The 23,638-nt window shown below is 43.7% G+C and overlaps 1 protein-coding gene across 1 annotated transcript in view; it reads right to left on the bottom strand.

Annotated features, from left to right (window-relative positions):
* Positions 1–23,638, bottom strand: part of CYTH2 (cytohesin 2) — a 194,748-nt gene that overhangs the window by 76,367 nt on the left and 94,743 nt on the right. Inside the window, exon 3 of the mRNA XM_069200692.1 lies at positions 15,783–15,849. Coding sequence (XP_069056793.1) covers positions 15,783–15,849 — 67 coding nt within the window. The remainder of the gene's footprint in view (positions 1–15,782; positions 15,850–23,638) is intronic.

A 23,638-nucleotide genomic window follows, 5' to 3' on the forward strand; every position in this document is an offset into this window, starting at 1 on the left:
ATGGATGTAATGGTTTCGTCCATGGCTGCGCCTGTGAGGCGCCATGGACGTAACCATTACATCCATTGCACAGCCCTTGGGAGAAGCGCTAGCGCTCCCCCCAGAGGGCCACCCCCACCCCCTCAGGCCAGGGCTGGAAGGGGAATCCCTTCCACCCCGCCCCCCATGACGACAGCAAGCAATCGCGCGCCAACATCATGAAAGGGAGGAAAGACGCGTGGAAGCCATTTGCTTCCAGCGTGTCTACAAGCAAGTAGGTAGGTTTTTAACTCAGGGGTGGGGGGGGGTCATGCCTGTAAAAGAGACATCAAGGGAAAGGAAAGGGAATAGGAATGCCCACTAGACACCAGGGAATTATTGTGTGTGTGTTTATTGTATTGGAGAGCGACCCCTTGGGCAAGGGTCGCTCTCCTATCGGGGGGGGGGGGCAATACCTTCTTTTGCCATTTCTGCCCCCCTTGGGGGCAGACTGGCCTTATTTTTAGCCACTAGACACCAGGGATTGTTTTTTGTTGTTTGATTTTTTGGTGTTGGGTGCGGCCCCTTGGGCAAGGGTCGCCCCCATGGGCCCAAATGCACTATTGGGCAGATCGGCCTATTTCTTTGAGACCTTTCCACTTAGCGCCAGGGATTATGTGTGTGTATGTGCTTTGTGGGGGAGGCAAGGGTCACCCCCAAAGGGGGCAATGTAATGTAGGCCATTTCCGCCCCCCTTGGGGCCAGATTGGCCTAGTTTTTGTAGGCCATTCTGCCCCTTGGGGGGATGGCGGGGGGGAACCATGAAGACACAAGGGATTTTTTACTTTTCTTTTTTTGTGTTGGGGGGTGTGCCCCCAAGGGGCAAAAAGCACTATTGGGCAGGGCAATTTTTTTTTTTTTTTTCAGGCCCATCTGCTCTCAAGGGGGGCAGAATCCACTTTGCGCCAGGTTTCATGTGTGTGTCCACAAATTTGGAAGAGTTGAAAAAGTTCTTGGGTTTAACTTTTTTGATGGGGCTGATAAGGAAGCCCTCACTGTCTTCATATTGGTCTACTAGTCCCTTGATGGCAACTGCTATATTTCCTGCCATCATGAGTCGTAACCAGTATGAGCTTCTTCTTCGGATGTTGCATTTTGTAGATAATGCTTTAGCCTTGCCACGAGATCACCCTGATTCTGACTGTCTTTTTTAAGATTAAACCTGTCCTTGATCATTTGGTAGATCGTTTTTCAGAGATCTATGTTCCAGGCAAAGAAATATCTGTAGATGAGTCTTTGGTCCTGTTCAAGGATCATTTGGTTTTTAGGCAGTACATTCCTAGCAAGAGGGCACTGTATGGAATTAAGCTGTATATGCTGCCTGAAAGTAGTACAGGATATGGTTATAATTTCCGGGTCCACACTGGTAGGGATTCCAATATTGACCCCCCTGGTTGTCCACCCACTTTTGGAGTTAGTGAGAAAATTGTGTGGGAACAAAGGTCACCACTTATATGTAGATAACGTCTACACTGGAGTTCAGTTGTTCAAGGAGTTGTTCAGAGTGGACACTGTTGCTGGTGGCACAATCCGCTCTAATCGGAAAGGCTATCCAAGAGAGCTGGTCTGTAAAAAAACTTGAGAAGGGGCAGTGCAGTGCCTTGCGGAATGATGAACTGCTAGCTCTGAAATTTGTAGACAAGAAGGATGTGTACAAGCTAAGTACCATCCATGATGAGAGTACTTCACCTGTGGCTGTTTGGGGCCAGTTTGCAGACGTGTGCAAACCTGTGTGCATTTTAGACTATAATAAGCACATGGGTGGCGTTGATTGAGTAGATCAGAGGTTGGAACCTTACACTGCTGCTCGTAAGTCATATGTTTGGTATAAGAAATTAGCGGTTCACTTGTTCCACTTGGCAACTTTTAATGCTTTTGTTGTGTTCAAGGATAGTTCTCCAGAGTCAATGATGAAATTTGTGAAATTTCAGGAGTCTATCATAGCTAGCCTTGTTGTGCTGGAACAGGTAAGAGTTCCTAGAGAAGCAGTGGTGGAGGATGTGGCTAGACTGAAAGATAGTCACTTTGCTGAGCACATTCCTCCCACGGCCAAAAAACACTTTCCTGCTAAGAGATGTAGAGTCTGTGCTCGAACAGGTATCAGGAAGGAGACTAGGATGTACTGCCCTGATTGTCCTTCAAAGCCTGTGCTGCGTGTGGGTGGCTGTTTCAGGAGCTACCACACACAGAATTATTGGGAAATTCCGCGAGCGTAAACTGCTGTTTTATATTTCGATATGTTCAGTTTCACGGATGGCATTACTGTCATGTATTCAGTTAGAGCTTTTGTGTTTGTAGTTTTGTACTTATTTATGATTAGTGGTTTCTTTGTTGTTTAAAAACAACAACAAAAAAAGTGATGGTGGTGTGCGTGGGGTGGCGCTTGGCTGGCGGTGGGCGTGGGGTGGCGTTTGGCTGGCGGTGCCAGCCGAACGCCAGTCCACACACTCATCAGCTGGTGTGATTGCTGTATCAGGCATGTGGGCATATGAAAGTGATGGGCCCTTGAGTGGCGCTGTCTGTCGATGTGAGTGTTGTAATGTGCTGGGCCCGTGGCCTGGCGGTGTGAATGGTCTTGTGCATGTTGTGTCTGGAAGTTGTGTGAATGGACTATAAAGCGGTTGGTGCCTTGTCGTGGCTTTACAGCTCACGAACTGTGAGTGATTGGTTCAGTTTTTTGGCATTTCAGTTATTAACAGTGCATTTCATTTTTGTGAAATCTCTTGTGAATAAAATTTGATCCACTGAACCATCAACCACCCTCATGCTAAATCCAACCAGTATGTGTGGTAAAAATGACAAAACCTGCTCCGCTGTAATCAGGCGTCGCAGCAAACCTATGACAAGCTAGGTGTCTCGGGTGGGACCCCGATGATGAAGCATGCCACCAACTTGGTAGGTGGGTGAGGGGGTCTTTTTAACATAACCAAAGTGCGTTTCTTTTCACAATTTTAGTGTTTGGAACAACACATAAGTAGGTGGACATATCAAATTTATCTACTACAGAACTGCCTGTGTGTGTGTGTGTGGGGGGGGGGGGGGGGGGGGGGGGGGAGGGGCATCTATGTTTTTGGTCCCGGGTGAGGCCTTCATCTAGGGAAACCTACCAAACCCAGACACTTATAAAAACAGACACCCCAAGGAGTCCAAGGAGGTGTGGCTTGCCTGGATCCCCCAACACTTTCTTACCAAGACTCCTCAGAAAACCTCAACATTTGCTTTAAAAAGCATATTTTCCTCAGTTTTCTTTGTGGGATCACCGCTGCGGCACAAATTTCCTACCACCCAGAGTTCCCCTCAGTCTCCCAAGTAAAATGATACGTCACTTGAGTGGGTCCCCAAAGCAGAGTCAGCCTAAAAGATGTATAAAAGAAAAATAAGTGCTTATCAAATCGCTGTGCTATCCGCTCAATCTGTACAGGTTTTTGGCATTTTTCTATTGCAGGCACCTGGGCCACCCACTCAAGTGAGGTACCATTTTTATCGGGAGACTCGGGGGAACGCTGGGTGGAAGGACATTTGTGGCTCCTCTCAGATTCTAGAACTTTCTGTCACGGAAAGGAGAGGAAAAAGTGTTTTTTGGCCACATTTTGAGGTTTGCAAAGTATTCTGGGTAATAGAACCTGGTCAGAGACCCACAATTCACCCCATCTTGGATTCCCCTAGGTTTGCTAGGTTTACCCAGGTGCCAGCTGAGCTAGAGGCCAAAATCGACAGCTAGGCACTTTCCAAAAAAATGTCAGATTTCAATGTAAAAATGTGATGTGTCCAATTTGTGTTTCCTGTCGCGAGCAGTGGGCCTAACCGCGCAAGTGAGGTACCATTTTTATCGGGAGACGTGGGAACACAGAATAGCAAAACAAGTGTTATTGCCCCATGTCTTTCTCTACATTATTTCCTTCCAAATGTAAGACAGTGTGTAAAAAATATGTCTTTTTGAGAAATGCCCTGTAATTCACATAGTAGTATGGGCACCCCGGAATTCAGAGGTGTGCAAATAACCACTGCTTCTGAACACCTTATCTTGTGCCCATTTTGGAAATACAAAGGTTTTCTTGATACCTATTTTTCACTTTTTATATTTCAGCAAATTAATTGCTGTTTACCTGGTATAGAATGAAAACCCATTGCAAGATGCAGCTGATTTATTGGCTCTGGAAACCTAAGGTTCATGATGAACCTACAAGCCCTATATATCCCCGCAACCAGATGAGTCCAGCAGACGTAACGGTATATTGCTTTTGAAAATATGACATCGCTGGAAAAAGTTAGAGTAAAATGTGGAGAAAAATGGCTGGTTTTTTCACCTCAATTTCAATATTCTTTTATTTCAGCTGTTATTTTCTGTAGGAAACACTTGTAGGGTCTACAAAAATGACCCCTTGCTGAGTTTAGGATTTTGTCTACTTTTCAGAAATGTTGAGCTTTCTGGGACCCAGCATTGGTTTCTCACCCATTTCTGTCACTAACTGGAAAGAGGCTGAAAGCACAAAAAATAGTAAAAATGGGGTATGTCCCAGTAAAATGTCAAAAGTGTGTTGAAAAATTGGGTTTTCTGATTTAAGTCTGCCTGTTCCTGAAATCTGGGAAGCTGGTGATTTTAGCACCGCAAACCCTTTGTTGATGCCATTTTCAGGGAAAAAAAACACAAGCCTTCTTCTGTAGCCTTTTGTTGGGTCTAGTTGTTTTTCTTCAAAAACGTGTAGAAGGACAAGATGTACTGCAAATCATCCTCCCTTTGTCTACAATGCACATGGGCATCAACTTCACCCTTAGATTTTTTTTTCCTGTATAGCAGGATAACGTTCAGAATGGGTTTTCTCGATTTCAAATTGGAAAGCAGAAACCACTTTGGGTAAAAACTCTGGCTTAGCACGAAGGACCACTCTATCCCTATTTACCTGAATATAAGTCTCCTGGGCAGTGAGTGCCTGTAACAGGCTTAAACATTTTTAAAACGTCACAGCTACCAAAAGGCTACTTTCCATGACAACAACTGAAAAGCCACTGAATGCAAAGGTTAAGAGGTGGTCCCATGTGCCTACTGATAACCATGTTCAAGTTCCAGAAAGGTGCTTGAAGAGTTCTAGGCACAAACAGGTTGAGTGTTGAACTCCCTTACTTGTGAAAGTACTGCTGTAAGACCTGAGGATAAAGTTCCCAAATCGATTTTGCAATATGTGGACCTTTTTTATTTTCCCCAACATGTTGTTGACCTGGGATCCAAAGCAGTGTTCCCCAGCGAATGAAAGGTTGAGTAGGGATTGCTGCACCTCTTATTTAGAACCAGATACACGGAGCCATGCATGTCTACAGAGCAGTACACTGGTATTCAGACTGCTTGAGGCAATGTCTGCAACATCTAGTGCACAGCAGATACTGGCACTGTGGATCTATTTCCCTTCCTCAACAATCATCTCACCATGCTTACTGTATGCCTTGGTGAGATGTTGCATTAATGCCTCTGTCTCCTTCCATGAAATCTTTCATACTTTGATAATAACACCACTGGATTGGCGATGCGCTCGCTTTCTTTATCTGGGAAGTGGGGTATTTCCGGGGAGCTGGCCTGATGTTATCTTTCAGGCCTTATGCACTGTCAGTGAGCCTAGGGAAACCTGTCCCTGATGTATAGAGGGGCCATCCGTAGAGGCCTTGTATTTTTTTTGTGGTTATCTGTTCCCTGCCTTTCTTGTGCCCCAAGTGCTGAGGCGCATCATATTAGGAGTTTTTCATAGTAAGTGAGCTTTTTCTTCCTTGAATGGGAGGAACTTTTGTAACAGACTTTTGCTGTGGATGTTTTGTTGTGATTCAGCCCACGTACGAGTAAATAAAGCCATTTTGCCAGACATCGAGCTCTCCACCAGTCTTTCCAAAACGGAGGCCTTCCAGCTGGGTGTAAGAGGGATTTTCAGCCTCGAATTTGACTTCGCTCTCGTCTGGGGTGTTTTAAGCTCCGAAGAAGACTTGGTGCTCTTTAAGTGTGAGGGGTACGTGTCAGGTGTCTCAGCTCCAAAACCTTTTCTCGGCTGCAAACGAGGCCAGAGTAAAGTGGTGGGTCCGTAGTTTTCTTTTTAGCAAGTTTATGGCTGGATGCCGGACTGTCTTGGGGGTGGAGTGCTTCCCAATCATATAGGCTTTTGTGATGGTGCTTCCCAGTCATACAGGCTTTTGTGATGGTGCGTTCCTCTGCCCCCCCCGTGCCATGGATCAGTTTGCACACACCTTTGCACCTTCTTTGTAGGAGACCCTGTCTGCTTCAAATTCAAAAGGCCGGGCTCTTCATTGGAGGCCTCAAACAATAACCCCTGCAATTCTTCCTCAAGGCTGAGAACATCCTGTTCCCCCAAAGAGGTCTTGAGTGTCTGACAGGGACTGAAGTTGAATCCTTGAATGTGTCCTGCGCCTCCCTCTCTTGTCGGTACTAGAGTGTCTTCTTCCAAAGGAGGTCAGGCAGAGGTTTCAGTTCCACTTCTGGTGTCCTGGAGAAAGGCAGAGGTTACAGATCACACTGCTGATAAAACTACAGATTTTTAGCGTTAAATGTGGACAGAATTGAAAAGGGAACAGTCCACCACATTGGTCAACATTCTCAGAGGAAGAATCCTCTATAACTAGGAAAAAGAAAAAAAAAAGAAAGAGCTGATCAAGTGTCTATTGAGCAGACCGGCCAAATCCAAGCAAAGGCAACTGTACAGTTACTTGCCAAGCGTAAGTAAGTTGCTCTTCTGATGGATACTTCTCACCTTGTCAACAGATACGAAAGCAGTATCCCCCAAGGAGGAGGATCTTTGGGTTGGCTCAGACTACAAGACCTCCAGGACCAAAAGGGCTAACTTAATGCCCATTCCGGCAGACCTGTCAAGGCAATACTGCTTCATGAACGTGTGCGCTCATGCCATGTACCTACCTTACAGAAGTTCTAGACAGAGCATATTTTAAGTGAGAGCCTCACTGAAGAGTAGGAGAGGTTTGGTCAGTGCCGGACAAGGCAGAAGAAGGACTTCAGTAAAAACATTTATTTTTGCCTCAATACTGGGGAAGTGGAGGTCAAGAGCTTCAGCAGCCTTCTAATGGTACCCCCCCAAAGGACCTATTTTCCTCCGTTGCTGGTCAGGGGGTGCGGTGAACCAACAGAGGTCTCCAACACACCCGAGTCATGCAGATCAGTGTACGAATTACCCTCATCATACAGTTGGGCAAACTCCTCTCTATTCCCTCCACTGTCATCTCCATATGACTGCCTCCAGTCGGAGTCAGAGCGAAGAAGTTGGTGCAGTGTCAGCACAAATGCGTGTAATGGAAGAGTGGCTGTGCCTGAGGGATTGAGTATTGGCTGCAACACATCAGGATCTTGGTGCGGCCTTGGACAAGGTCAAGACAAATTCAGCTCAGAGTCTGTTGCCACAATATGTTGAACTGAACTTGGCACAGACTACGTTGGGGAACCCGAATCAGGTTCAAAGGGCACAGACAGCACCAAAGATTGATCTGTCAGGATGCCCCTGCGAATCCTTGGGGCCAGAAGGCACGCAAGATGAAGGACGCATGCCAAAGATGTGCAGCATCCCTTCTCAAACTAACAACAAAGTATTCAGAAAAATAAGCAACACTCACAAAATATGCTAATTTTGCAGCATAACGTGGCACATTGTGCTACATAACTTAAGTCAATCCTGTCACATTATTTAGTCCTCATCGCCACATAATTCCAGTGGCCCTGATCATAGTCACTGAAGTCTTACACAAGTCACAAATATAAAAATTGAAAAACATCCAGATTCAGGTGGCGAGAATGTGTTTAAATCTCAAATGTACACATGCCACCAGGGCTTCAAAATAACTATTGGCTTTCAGTATAATAAAACGTTCATTTCAAAGTTGTGTCTGCTATGCACAAGGCCAGCTGGAAGAGACCTCAACTATCTGCAAAATCTGCCGCCTCTGTACCTTCTCACAAAGAACCTTGGGCCATATTTATACTCCGTTTGCGCCGAAATTGCGTCGTTTTTTTTGACGCAATTTCGACGCAAAACTAACGCCAACTAACGCCATATTTATACTATGGCGTTAGAGGCGAATAGCGCCAAAGTTCCCGGAATGTGCGTCATTTTTTAGCGTGAACCCCTTCCTTGCGTTAATGATATGCAAGGGAGGCGTTCCCGTCTAAAAAATGACTCCCAGGCCTTTACGTGGTATTTATACTCCCGGGCAAAAGTGACGCCCGGGAGTGGGCGTGGCTAAAAACGGCGCATTTGCGCCGCTTTTTAACGCCTGGGTCAGGCATGGCGTTAAGGGACAAGTGGGCTCAAAATGAGCCCACAGTGCCCTCCCCTGCCCCCAGGGACCCCCCCTGCCACCCTTGCCCACCCCAGGAGGACACCCAAGGCTGGAGGGACCCACCCCAGGGACATTCAGGTAAGTTCAGGTAAGTTTTTTTTTTTTTTTTTTTTAATAATATTTTGTGGCATAGGGGGGCCTGATTTGTGCCCCCCTACATGCCACTATGCCCAATGACCATGCCCAGGGGACAGAAGTCCCCTGGGCATGGCCATTGGGCAAGGGGGCATGACTCCTATCTTTACAATGATAGGAGTCATGTTGATGGGGGATGGGCGTCGTTAAAAAATGGCGCAAGTCGGGTTAAGACGATTTTTTCGACGTAACCTGACTTGCCCCATTTTAAGACGCCCATGCGCCATTTTCCCCCTACGCCGGCGCTGTCTGGTCTACGTGGTTTTTTCCCACGCAAACCAGGCAGCGCCGGTCTGATTGCGCCGTCTAACGCCATTCCATAAATACGGCGCCCGCATGGCGCTTCAGAATGGCGTTAGACGGCGCAAAACTTTTTGACGCTAAACTGCGTTAGCGCAGTTTAGCGTCAAAAAGTATAAATATGGGCCCTTATGTCCAAGAGAGCTGCTTGATTATATCAAAGAAAGGACAAACAAATGAAACAAAGAAAGAACTTTAAAAACTGACTTCTCATCTTTATATTGCCCAAGAATCAATTTTAACATACTTTTTTAGTGCTTCTAAAAGGGCATGACGTGCTATATAAATTTTACAGCAATACACAAATTTAGTAAAGATCTAACCTCTCTTTCCTAGGATGCTTTAGGTACACTTCTGCCTGCACAGGACTATCATCTATCCTACCTCAAGGGCATGACATACAACTAGACTGTACTAAAAACTCCTGCATATTTGGCATTTTTTCTTCTAGGAGGTTTCTGCCCGGTTGCAGGCCCAGCTCCTGTGATTTGCTTTTTGTGGTAGTGACAAACCATCTGAGTCATTCATCACAGTCAATGAAAATGGTTCAATCGTTCAACAGGTATACACCCAGCCATATCTTTTTAGACCCACCACACCTCCAACCCACTCACAGCATCTCTCAGGAGAGCACCTGTCCATTTTGCGCCAAGAAATGCAAGCTCTTTCTGCCCCAGAAATAAAGACAGAAATATAGATTGGCTGTCACCCTATTTTAGACTTCTGCCCTCTAAACACCTTCTTGCGGAAGAACAAATTCAAGCTACTTCCACTGGCCCAGCTTCTGTCTGCCCTGGATCCAAGCAACTGAATGGTGGATTTGGACCTGCGGGTTGCCTATTTTAGAGTACCCATCTTGCAGCCCCACCTACACCATCTGTGGTTCAAAGTGGGCCATGAGCATTTTCAGTTTGCTGTGCTTCCCTTCAGCCTCACCAGTGCCCTCGGGGTGTTCACACAAGTAATGATATGTGTATTTGTATAGAGCACAGCTCACATGGAAGAGTACCCTGGTGCTGAGGCAGACGCATTATGGGCCTATTTGGAGAAGAGCTAGGTCTTCATACTCTTGCAGAATTCAAGAATTGAACAAGAGGATGCTCTGATGTGCACGAGGAACATTGTTCCAGGCTTTAGGAGCAAGGGAGGATAAGACACACGCACTGGATCTGGTTCTGCCTATTCGGGGAGAGCGTAGGAGTCCAGCTGTGCGGAGGAATCTGGTAGGTGGGTCAACATTTATGCGGAGGTTAAGGTATGTAGGGCTAATGTGTAAAGCTTTTTATGTGTCCATGGCAGAGGTAGAACACCTTACAGGGGATGGGGATTCCAGTTTTCCTCTATCTCGACTGGCTGTTGAAGGCAAGCTCGCCATAGTCGGTAGTCAACAACCTTCAAATGATGGCAAACCTCCCAACTTTGCTGGAATTGACTATCGTGTGCCAAAGTCACACAACTCCTCACAAGGGCTCCCTTCATTGTAGCCATCTTGGATACATTGCTTTTTGGTGATTTTCCTCTATCACAACGAGTCCAAGACATTTGAGTTATGATCTTCGTGTTTTAGCCCTGGTACCGGGACTTCATGAGGGTGGCTCCGAGTCTTCTGAGCCTCTTGCCATCCTGGTCGTCAACTATGGCAGGTGACATATGTGGCTCTGCAGTGAAAGCTGAAGTCTCAATGGGCCCAGCACCAGGGGAACCTATCCGATTCCATTCAGGTTTCTGAGGAGACTGAGAAAGAGTGCAGCAGACCCATCTCCTTGTTCCCCTTAAAGCGGAGGGTGGTGGCCGATAGGTCACTACTTGAATGAGCATTAAACATGCAAGAGGTGGCGATAAGAGTGCTCTGGTGTTCGGCTTAGACCGATCTACACATCAATCCGTTGAAGGTGTAGGCCATCTGGTGTTAAAAGCCTTCCTACCATCCATTCAAAGGGAGACAGGTTCAGGTTCGCATAGACAACAATACCCGCATGTGGTACTGCAACAAGCAAAATAGGGTGTCGTCTTGATTCCTGTGCCAGGAAACACTTTGTTTCTGGAGGTTACTGAATAACCAGGGCATCTACCCGGTCGTGAATCACCTGGCGGGCTCTTTGAACACCAGGGCAGACAAACTCAGCCAGCAGTGCTGGTTGGATAATGAACTGCAGTTACACCCCAAGGTGGGGCAGAGCATCTTCCAGCAATGAGGATTATTAAATCACCTGTTCTGATGCGATTTTTTGTAAGTATCCCCTGGCTATTTGGTGATTGACAGGAGGACACAATCCCGGCTTTGTCCAGGTGCCCAAATTGTGCCTGTCAATGTCTCATTAAAAGGCAGTAGTGGTTCTAAGGAGACCTGTCCTGGCTGCAGAGCCTCAGTGAGTACATTGATTTTTTACCTCCACTGAGAGAAGCCGAAAGTCAAGTACTTCTGCCGCCCTCCAGGTAGAGCGTGGAGGTCAGTGTCAGACGAGGCATCAAGTTCATTGGCCTTTTCAAGGGCCAGATATAGGTTCACGTTGTCATATAGTTGGGTATTTGTCATCGTAGTCATCATGTTGTGCTCCAGGTCCAAGATTCTATAATATAAAGGAAGCATATTAGAATCAGACTGTACAAGTAATGGGTGCAACATTAAAACGAGGTTGTGGTAGATTTGCTTGAGGGTTCAAAAGAGCTATGGGGTCCTCTGCTGGCGATGCTGATGGTGTTAACATTCTGGGCCCCAGTGCAGGTCTCTGTACTGTATTGGGAATCGAAGCAGGCATCAGCCAAGGAGCTGTGGCAGACCCTGGAACAGGGTCGTGAGGCACAGCTGGCGTTCGGGATGGATCCACTGGTGAAAAACAGACTGGAGACCTCGTTTGATCCATGGGGCTCAGAAGTGCGCCAGAAGGATCAAAAAGGATCCGCAGATCAGCAACTTAGCCTCTTTTAAGACTTTAATTAGTTGCAACGTTGCTTATGTCATTAGCAACTATGGCTAGATCAGGACTAGTGTGAGGATCAGTTCTGAAATGAGGGACCAAGACTGAGACTTGGCGGTACCCTGGCATCACTAGTAACTTTTGTTGAGGGTGTTGGGGGCGGGGGGGCCATGTTTTGTTTGACATGGTTCTTCATTTTCAACTTACCTGAAAACTTGGAATCGGTTAACGACCTTTCTTGGGATCAAGAACACATGCGAGACCAGGTCTTTTCAGCTTTCCTATGGTGCTCAGCAGCAGACTTTGTCCTCATGGGCCTGGATGACCTTCGGATTCATCTGAGCAAATCTGTCACCCTACCTGACACATACTTGTATAGGTTTGTCACTGACGTTGGTCGGTGGAAGTCCATGCAGCATTTAAAACCTGTCTTTTTAGGAGGAGACATGTCCCTTGCACACTGGAAACATTTTGGAAAAGTCTGTCAGAATGAGAAAAATCGAGGATGCATGCTCTGGAAGAATGTTGGAAGGCACAGAAAGAAAGGAACTTAGACTTGCATTTTGGAGCTTATGACACTCCAAAAAAGGGACACACCCAACGCAAAGTCGCGTGATGCCACCTACGGCAGGCAAGGGCACTGCTGAGAAACATCTCTGGATCACGTCAAGCTCCTAGGGGTACTTCTAAGGTGAGGAGTGTAGTTAGAAGAATCCATAAGAGAGCAATACTGAAAATAAGTAACGTGTTTGTTTAGAGGAGAATTTTCAGTGGAAGCGGATTTTTGTGTGTGCCCTTCTATTCTGGCATGTGTTTATGCCAAGTCTTAACTGTGGCTGAAAAACAAAGACAAATCTGTTTCGAAAGGCAGCCACATGGCTTGCACAGCTATTAACATCAACAACCACCTAGCAGTGTCTTTGCGGAGCTAAACATTTAACAAATAACTAAAGTTTAGGGGACAAAATCGATCAGGCCTCTGATTTAAAAAAAATAGTGTGCAAAGGTGTGCCCAGCTAGAGGCAATCGAAGGTTACTCGTTTCTTCTTTGTCTGGACAATCAGTAGGAGTGCAAATGTACGCTCCACTGTACTAAAACGGTCATCACCCTTTTCAAAAGGGTGTCCTGGCCGATGTGTTCTAAAAGTGGACCTGCCTGAGATGTGGCTTCTCACTAGTCAACATATAATAAAGGTACAACACAGCGGTCTATTTGATAGTAATGAATTCCAATTGATTCAACACTTGATAATGCGTCAAGAAAGCTAGGGTCAACCAACTTAAGTCAAAGGTGCTATCTGACCATCTTGTATGCACAAGCCACACTGTAGAAACAAGCATTGGCAAAGCCAATAGGTCTCACCTATGGAAGAGCTACTGGCTTTGACAAGGTTTTAGCTGTACAGAAGCGTGGCGCTGTTTGGCATGGCTAAATATTAGGGTGTAAAAAAGTGGCGGAGAGCACATTAGGGTGAAGGGGCTCAGGGTGGACTGACGCAAGGTGGAGTGGCATAGGGTGGATAGTGGCATACAGCGGAGCAGAATGGAGTAGAGTGGCATGGAGTGTCTGAGAGTGGAGTGGGGTGGCATAGAGTGCTTCAGTGTGGAGTATGCATGGTGTGGTGTGGCACTGACTGGTAAGCTTCAACCTAAAAAAGGACTTCAGATGCCTGTGTGTTTGTCCTAGAAAAACTTGCTGCATAAAAAGTATCCTCTGCTAAGTTTTCCTCACCATTCTCCATGACCTGTAACACCGACTTCACTGTCTATTTTGATGGCCACCCCCTCATTTCCTTACAAGTGCTATAATGTCGGTTTGCCTTTTGCTGCGAGTTACAGCACAAAATAGAATTGAGAGACAAATCAGTGAAACAAGTTTTCCTCTTTTAGCACACGCTATAATCTTAAACAGCTTTCTTCCAATTATACTGAGTGGTAGAAATGGATGCTAATCAGCCTCTATTTTAGGCACGCTAGAGTTTATTGCAAAGAGATCCTATTTTCCCGGAGGACCAGTGTCGTACTAAGAATAGGTAGGACACGGAGAAAGGAAAACGACAAAAGATCAAAAAAGATCAGCCAAGCTACAAGGTTTAACCATCAATACAAACCACCAGTCCCACCACCATGATGCCAAGCGCAGGGTGATCGCCTGACTGGCACAATAAGTCATGTTTTGTTAACAGCAGTCAGTTCAGTACAGAAGGAGGACCTGCTGTGCGTTTAGAATGCTTGAAAAAAGCGCCATTACGGGCGTGCACACAAAGTGGATTGATTTTTCTCACCTTTGTTGGGTGAGACGCTTGGGGAAGAAAATTGAGGATGTGCACTGAAAATCTGGCAGGCCAAAACGGGGATCGTAATGCACGTTATACGTAACACCACCAGCAATGTACTCCGGCAATGTCCAGATTATAGGTTTTCATTTCTGATAACAGATGGTTGCAAGAATCCGCAACTGTTGAAGACGAGGTGTTCTTTAATTTGGAAAGGTAGGGTACAGCACAATTCTGGGAGCGGCAAGAGTAATGGGTCTTGTTTTGATTCTCAGATTTACAAAGCAGTGAAGTAACCCAGGAGCTGATTCATTACTGCACCTTGCGTTTTATTTTATCGTTTCCATTCCTAGTTTTCCAGTTAGGAAGAGGGTATGAGGTGCACTAATGGAGTTACTGCATCTAAATTTTGCATATTTTAATTCGTTCCTAAGGTTTTTCCGTGCAAATTTGACGAGGCATTGGTTTGCAAAATGTGCATAGGAAAAATGGAGCGTTTGCGAAATTACCACACTCCCCGGATTATCAGGACCGACTGCAAACAATCGCATCACTCAGAACAAGAGGACATGAAGAAGTCTCGCGGACAATGTGTAGGGTGGTCCTGCATGGTCTTGAAATCTCGCTAGCTGTACTCCTGCTTCTCGGATCCTCCTATGCAGAACAAACTGGCGTCCGAACCCACTCCCACCCAGATTAACTACCAACAACGGGAAGACACCAAGTCAATTTACTTGGGTCGTAAAGCTGTCTAATGTTTACAATTAGCAGGTTTCAAAACATCCAAACAGAGCAAGCAAATCATATGATCAGGAGGCACATGGTGAAACCTCCTGTTCTCACAGCAGCAAACTGCATCAAAAATAAAACACAGTAAACTAGAGGCAGGGCGCGTGTTGATTTGAAGCAGATAAAGGATGCATCGGGGGGGGGGGGGGGGGGGGGGGTGTTCTTGTGCAGAAAAGCTAGGGATGGAGCCACAGCAGAGGCCAGAACAGGAGAGGGTTCGAAGTTATTGCACCACGAACTGAGGGGCGCGAGTGCGGATACCAAGTAACGAGGGAAGGGACTGGGATACAGGGAATAGAAAGGAAGACACAACGTACCGGAGAGGAACTGCCGTGAACAGTGAACAGACACAGCAGGACAAAGGACTTAAGGCCCACAAAACAAGATGGTCGTGAGCATGAACCAGAAAGCCACGGGGTGCGCAAAAAACCAAGAGAGCGGGGCACAAAGAGGCTGGAAGGCTCACAAAGGAGTGGGTGGATACGTCACTATGAAATAACCAGAGTACAAGGTGAACCAAAGTACCACCAGCGCCTAGGAGTGGGGCACACACGATGGGAGGGGTGGACTTCGAGGAGAACCAAGATGACCAGGAGGGCACAAAGTACACAGGAGGGGCATTAAGTGCATCAAAAAAACATGCCATAAATAGGAGGTTCACAAACCAAAAATAGGGCCAACTGGGACATGGAGCACAGAGAAATGTTAGGGTTACGAAGCTGAGTGTAGGGGCACAACCCATTCCGAGAACCAGAGGGACAAAACACAAAGAATAAGAGGGCACACAGTTCAGAGATGACATCAGAGGGGATTAACAAAAAAACTAAAACAAAAAACAAAACAATAAGGCCTCGGGAACAAGAACTAATGACAATCTGTTAGGGGACAGAAAGCACAAAGAAGGCAGGGAGCGCAAGAAATAAAGTAGGCTAAGAGGGCAATGAAGTACTGTTGGGAGGGGGGGGGGGAGAGACTTGGGGCACTAGTCCAGAACCTGGTGACATACCTTTTTAGGGTCCATATTGAACTTCTTGCGTCCCATTCCCACTTTCCGATTTCGCTGCAGGGTTTTACTGAGGAGGAGGGGAAAAGAAAGCAGAAACAATATCAAGACGATCATTTTTAACACAAACGATAACAGCTGGACACGGTCAACATTTTCCACAACACTGTGGCCATTACAAACTTCTGTGCATCTGCAAATCCTCATATACTCATTCTCGATTCCCACCCGTTTTAAGTTGAAGCTGAGTGGTAAGCCACTCTGTTAAGTGGTGACGGGACAAAAATCACTGTGCGAGGTAATGTTGAAAGCCACATTTTCAACAGCAGCATTCATGTTTTACAAATAGTTTTTTGCTGCTTTAATTTTTATTAAGAATTGCAAACTAATAAAAATTGTAATAGCACACATGAGAGCACTGAAATTACAGCCATTGACAGTAGATTTTAGCCTGGAAAACTGCTATGATAAATGACCGAGCTAAGCTAAATAGCCATCCCTACAGACTTGCATGCTACAGAAGAAAAAATAAGGCTTAACAAGAAAGAGGCAGGATCGCACCATAAATTCAATTTAATCACGGAGAACTGAACACACAAATATCTGAGCAAAATAATCTGTAACTTAAGAGGTCCGTATGTGTGTCACCAACACAAATAAACAAATCGGTCATATAAGCCACATCATTTTAGGTGGGATGACCCCCCATCAATTTTTAAGTGCACAATTTTGATAGCTTTCTCTCCCCTTAACTGCAATGTATCCGTCCAAGTGAAAACCAGCACAAACCAATTTCCTTTCGTGCTGAGTAGAGTACCCATCTCCTCTTAGCATGCTCCTTGATAAGAGCCAGGCGTCCTCCAAAGGGAATACTATCAGCTGAGATCATAATTTGAGGACACCGTGGGATGGGGTCGGATGGTGCACAACGGATTTAATCTTCTGGAACTTTCTTCACAAAGTCCTGCACTACACGCATGGATTCAATTTTTTGTGAGAAGCTCTACCAGAAGGTTTGAAATGCGTTTTACTCACATATGGTGAAATGTAATGGATCCGTTTTATAATCTCCTTTACATTTCTATTTCTAGCACAAACGAGAGGCCAATGCCCAAGAGCAAGTAAACAAGAAAGTCAGAGCCAACTATACCCCACAAAAATGTCCAACCAAGCTGCTACCAAAGCCTGATTCCTGCCTTAGGTAGCCAACAAACTAGTGTTTTTCTGGGGAGAGGGTGAACTAGTGTTATTCTGGGGAGAGGGTGAGCGTAAACTCAAATACTTCCTATCCACTAAAATACAGCTTTGCTTCTAGTCCTGTCATTGTTAGATAAAAGAGAGTGAGAGCTTGAGTGAAGTGAATGAGTGTGCCGCTATATGTGGGAATTGATTCTGGATTGGACCTATGGGAGGATCTTGGGGACGGGGGGGTGGGCGGGGGAGTGAGGGGGCAGGAGATGGAGGTATGCAGTATTGTGCCTTCCTGCCATGGTAAAGCCTATTCATCCCACTAAAGTCTATTATTCTCTTAATTTGCACAGCTATCATTACACTTCAATGCCGAGAAGCTCTTTTCACGACTGGTATCCACCGAGAAGCATTGGAACTCGGATACTCTCTCTGATGACCAATGTTTCACAAATGACAGTGCTGACAAGTATTATGGTTGGTGTTGGAAGTTGATTTATTTCTACCACTTTCAATAACTTTTTTACTGAAACTAAATATAACTTGTTTTATGACTGCAGTAGGTCGTCCAGTGCAGTAACTGCTGATCTCGAGCTTGTGCAATCACGATCCATATGGATGCCACCAGCTTATGTGGTCATGGAATACATAGGTGAGCCTACCTAGTGTAGCATGCAAGGAAGTGAACTACCTTTAAAACGGTTACAGATGCAGTTAATCTGGGTTGCTGGCATGGGCCCTTCGCCCTACTTGGTCTTAAAGAAAGAGCTTCTCTTTTTGGTATCAGCGCATTAGTTCATAGAGCCAACTCTTCAAATGTAACATGGCCAACTAAAACAGATTTTTTTTCTTAATGTTTGGTTGCCTTATCAATGTTGTTGTCTAGCCCCGGTTTTCCTTAACGACTCTAATCTGAAAAGTCTTGCTCCTAGTAAAACCCAAAATACAATTATTACTATACTAATACTATTATGGAAGTCGATCCACCAATGCCTTGGAAGGTGTAGAACATTTATTTATGACTCCTACGTTGGAAGGGAATGCTGATACACTATATGTAGAAAATAAAATAAATAAATAAAATACACTGATAAAAGCCGCAAAATGCCCTGAACCCCAACAGTGATAGACGTTATGGTAGAGGTGCATGAACTTGATTAATTAGGGTGGCGATTTTTAGGCTTAGTTGCACATGTTAAACCAGAAAACGTTATGGCTTTAAAACGCCACCAAAAAACATGGAGGCACGGAAAAGGAGGATGAATTTAGGGCAGTTTTAAGAAAGATTGCCTCTGCTCATTTACGATCTTTTTTCTAGCGCTGGATGTGTCCAAATTTGAATAGCCAGGAAAGATTATGGGTGATATATCTGAAGTCATCATCAGGGCGAATGATAAAGCAGAAGGCAAAATCAATGAACACGGCAGCGAGAAACGTGAAGCATTGTAGTGTGTATTAAAGGATGTCTGGGAATTGCGGAAAGGAAGGATCATTATTAAAATTTGTTCAGGGAGTAGAGAACAATGAAACGTAGGATACTTTGCACTGAGAATAATAGTATGGATACAATATGCCTGTGTGCTATAAGTGAATTAAAGTAGTAACGTACCACCAGAATGCACATCCACAAAATGTATTGCAGAAATAACTATGAAGTCGTTGACAATTTCATCTAAGTCTCAATATATATGACAATCCTGGAGGACTCCTTTATGGAAAAATTGGAAGCCGCAACCTTTAATGGAGTGCTGTTCTAGGACCATCTGAAGGCAACTGGATTTTTCTTAGTAGATATTTTTAACAATGGGGCGACATAAAGAAATAAATCTGTTGTTAACGATGTGTGGTGAAAAGGGGAGTGTGTGTTGGCATGGAGACTAATCCTTAAACTACATTAAACCAGGTTGGAGTACTGAAACACACATGAAGAGGTGGAGTCGTTCAAGTGGGTATTACCCTTTTTCTATCCCACAAAGAGAATGACAGCCTCGGAATAAGTGTTAATGAGAGAGGACTTAATGTGAAAATGTTTACTGATTCCTACCCTTTACCACAGATACGTGAAATGGTTTGCATTTCATTTTGGGCATGTCCAAGTCTGCCCTTCCTAAAATAGAGCTAGAGCAAGGCTAAAGGAGTATAACGATCTTTGACATTGAATGTAGTTTGCAATAATTAACGAGGATTGGATTTGGCATCCTCTTTAATTGGTACAAATCGCATTTGGTAACAAACAACATAAGACAGAGATACCTTTACCCTCGATATTAAATTGCAATGTTGCACATTTTTAAAAGTAAGGTGGAAACTACTGTCAAATGTTGACTTGATAATATTTTATTTTGGCTGTAAAATTGTGGAAGGACATAACAGAATGTTGAGGTAGATTTTAGCAGAGTAGCCAATAAAGCTTTGAGTTTTTACCTGAAAACGCAAGAAATGCAACTTGTACAAAGGTGCAGCACATTATTTCGCTATATAAAATAACAAATGCACATTATCCCACAAAAATACACTCTTTGTTTATTGCAGTTTTAGTTATCCAGACGCTGTCTGGATAACTAAAACTGCAATCTTGTAAACCAGAAAAACTATCATTTCCTTTGCATAAATGTGGTACAAGGGACTAATACAGAGGAAACCTATTATACAATTTATTATAAAGATCAATCGAGTGAATGCATTCCTGTTTACTATGTAAAACTATTAGAGAAGTAGTATGTCCAACTTCCTTTACATTATCAATTTCCCTCACCCAAGCCATCTTCCTCAAAGGACTAATCCTGACCCACCTGAAGGATCAGAAATTCTGGCGACCTGACCAAATACCAACCCATGAGACACCTATCATTCCTGAAGGAGGTCATTGTAAAAAAGTTGCCTCTCAACTCAAGAACACACTACTCCATGATTACCATCCCCGCTTACAGATCCCAATGCAACATTGCAAAGCTGCCATCCAAGTAGACAAAGTACTCAATAAAGGCAATCACATCTCACCTCATAAGGTTAGAACCTTGTAGCCTTAAACAGTCAAGCAACTGTTCAACTGAAAAATGTGTTTTCATGGCATTGCTTTTAGTGGTTCATAACTGAGCAACTTATTTCAGCTCATCTAGATGAACTTCTCAATATCCATCCTCACACTGGCAACCTGCTGAGTTCAGAGAGTCACCCAGCCCTTCAAAAACATCAAGATCCATCAGAATGCAGACAATATTCAATTCACCTAAAGATCACACTAGATAAAGAGCTCAAAGACTGCTGAATCTGAATCTAATCTAATCTAACCTAATCTAATCTAATCTAATCTAATCCGGAATGTCTAATTTGTATTTAAAGCGAAATCCCCTGGTGACAGTTTCAACTAATTGGCAGCAAGAAACACAAATCTGTGCCACACTGGCTGCCAGAGATGAGCTAGGACGGCTTCACCCAGCAACTGCACAAGATTCCAGAAGCACCCTCTGCAACTCAGGGAACACATAAAACAAAAATGAAAAAATGAAGAAAAAAACACAAGCCACCTCCACCAGCTCATCATGCCTTGGAAAGTGAAAGCTTTTTGCTTCTACAGACGTACAAGAACTGCCCACATCTCACTTGAATAAAGGTAACATGCTCGATAGCATTCCAGAATCACACTGGGCCTAAACCTTGAAAAAAGTACTGCACACTACTCCCTGACTGATCAAAGCTTTTGGAATTTCATGCACCCTTAAAGAACTCCACTGGTTCCCTTTACCAGTCTACATCACCTTCAAAGTCAGCTGAATTAATTAACAATGTGAAAAAGGAACTGCCAAGTGCAATTAGTGACACTCCCCAATTTAGGCAAAACTGACCTCAATAGGGCCCATTTAAGGCATAACTAAAATTGAATTTTCTTTACAAAAATAAATAAATAAAAATCAGATCAATACCAATGAATAACTAATGACTGACATAACAAAATGATCTATTTTATGTAATGAATGATGAGGTGAGTTGTAGTGTCTCTGAATTCACACTATCTTGAAGCAGTCCTTAAACACAAAGTACAAATACAGCTGGATCATATACTATATGGCAAACTTAATTACTCCAGCATACAAACCAGAGCCCATCAGCAGTGCCAGGCCACAATAATGGCAATACAGCACCATGTAAATATCTCTTAACAAAACCTAACTTACATAGCAAGCACAATCAAGATCTCTGGTGGGCTATGTAATACTCGCAGCAACAACATCACCACATCAGAGGATTGTGCTAAAAACACAAAACACGTTCCATAAAGACCAGGAACACAGACACACATGCACAGAATTCAGCCTTCAACAACAACAGCCTATCGTGGCTGAAACTTCCCATAATATATTCATTAAATTAGTTTGAGCAAAATGCAAAGCACAACATAAAATCAGGTACACAACACCATGCCTTACGATCCGGTTAGCCCTTCCCATCAGCTCATCAAACTCCCATACCAATAAACACTACAATATTCACACATTGAACATAGATCCCTAATCTACAGCCCCCAAAGAATATGCAGACATCATATCACAACTCTACGCTGAGACACCATGCCTCATGTTGATTACTGCCTGCTTTGCCAGCAAACCTGCAGAAAACAGACCAAGCAGGCTACGCAACCAAGAAAAGACTATGGAACAGAAACATGGGCAAATGCAATTTCATTTCCAACCTTTACCCAATTCATATCAGATTGCTACAGTATTCTACATATACCACACGCAGAACACAAGGAGAACTTGTCACTGTATACAAAATCTCCTAATGAAGCACCTTTCCCACTTAGCCAATCACATGATATTTTAAATCATCTGCTTATTGCACACTCTCAGCTATCCAACCAACCACGCACCACCTTCTGTTACTTGATTGGACAGGGAGTTAAGACAAGATCAGTGGCATAAGCCTGCAGAGTTCCAAGTAGCTCAACAAACAGCAACGGACCACAACATTTTGATAATGCTGAGGGAGCGATATCAGAGTAGGACAAGCTTATAACCATGGATCAAGGGACATGATGACACCTCTTAAGCCTATGCTTTTTATTTGACGAGAGAGTTTTATAATTATTAGCAACGAAACTACTGCAGCCTAAATATACGAACATCATAATATGTACACAGACAACCTTTTTAAATAATCCTTAGTACATTTGTAGGATTTTTTTTTTTTACAAGAAAACAGTTAACAATAAAACAGCACATGGACTTCTCAGGACAAAAAATGCATATATGCCTCTGTTCTTACGGAATTAGCAATAGAGCGGAAGAAATATTGAGTGTAAATTCATATATTTTGGACAAATAAAATGACAAAAATAGTTTAAGCGCTTCAAAACACAGTCACACTTCAAGTAACCTGTATGCAGGGTGCCTTGCCTATTCTTATAAACGCGTACTATTGCACGCAGGAGTAAAATCAAATTTTTACATTCCAACCAAGGTTGGAAATAATTCTTAGTTTTGTTAGGATCTTGAATACAGGATTGTAATCAAGTGTCTTCCTTTACCTGGACTGGGTTTAAATAATTACCCAATGTAAGGTCTAAATGAAATTTAGTAGCTGGTTGAATAAATGTATCTCAATAAAAATTAGCAGAGACTCATTTACCATTTAAAAACTCATGAAAACAAGATTCTACTGTCTGTTTAGTGCTACGAGACAAGCTTTGAAAAGAAGGATGGTTCTCTCGTGATAGTGAACAACTGTAGGCACAGCTTAACCTGTAACTCCAGAACTGGAAGGCAAAGGTTCTCTCAACAGTTACCTCTAGTAAAAATTATGAATACATTGTAAACAGAAGCTAGATAATCATGCAAATCTAAAGGTTCAAAGACTACCTTAAAAACTCTAACTAATAGAGCTATCGTTAGGCCACCATTTATCAGTTTTACCAACTTACCAAAAAGCAAGAACATTAGTGGCATTCAAAGCTGCATTCAACTTCGATTACAACAGAGGCGTAAAAGTGGCTCCAAAATATTTTAGCGTTTGAGTAGAGTCTAGTCTCTCGCCATTCAAGAATCAAAAACAATTTTTCCATTGGTGTCCCAAAAGTAACGTATTTTTTTTGCACATTGATTTCCAATTCGTTAGTTCAACAGTACTGTGCAAGCCAATTTAATTGGAGCCGAAACCAAACTTTGGTTCCATCAACGACCACTAGGTTGTTAGCATACACCAATACTGACATAGGCCTAATTACAACCCTCTGGGGACAATTATGTAGATTTTAAATTTATGACGGAGATCATAAAGACATTTTTTTTTTTTTTTTTTAAACAGCAGGAGTGCCAAAAAACACCACTGCTCTCTGTCACTGTCACGTTGTATGAACACCTGTGTGCCAGAGCTTTTTTATAATTATTTTTTTAATGGATTTAGAGTGTTACAAGCATGTACGTCTTTGAGCGATCTAATAAAAGTGTACTTTTTTTTTGGCAAATTCAGGACTAAGTATTGGTTCAATACCCACAATAATCTCATTGAAGCCTGAAGATATAACAAACAACTGAGATATTTTAATTTTGTAAAGAAATATGCTTAATATTTTGTTGTACATACCAAATTACCAAATGGAATCCCAGAACCATAAGCAAAGACATGTTGCCCTGAATCTTTGGAGTGAGTGGGATTTCCTAGGAACTTTAGTC

This window comes from Pleurodeles waltl, chromosome 7, assembly GCF_031143425.1.
Source record: "Pleurodeles waltl isolate 20211129_DDA chromosome 7, aPleWal1.hap1.20221129, whole genome shotgun sequence".
In the NCBI taxonomy this organism is placed as follows: Eukaryota; Metazoa; Chordata; class Amphibia; order Caudata; family Salamandridae; genus Pleurodeles; species Pleurodeles waltl.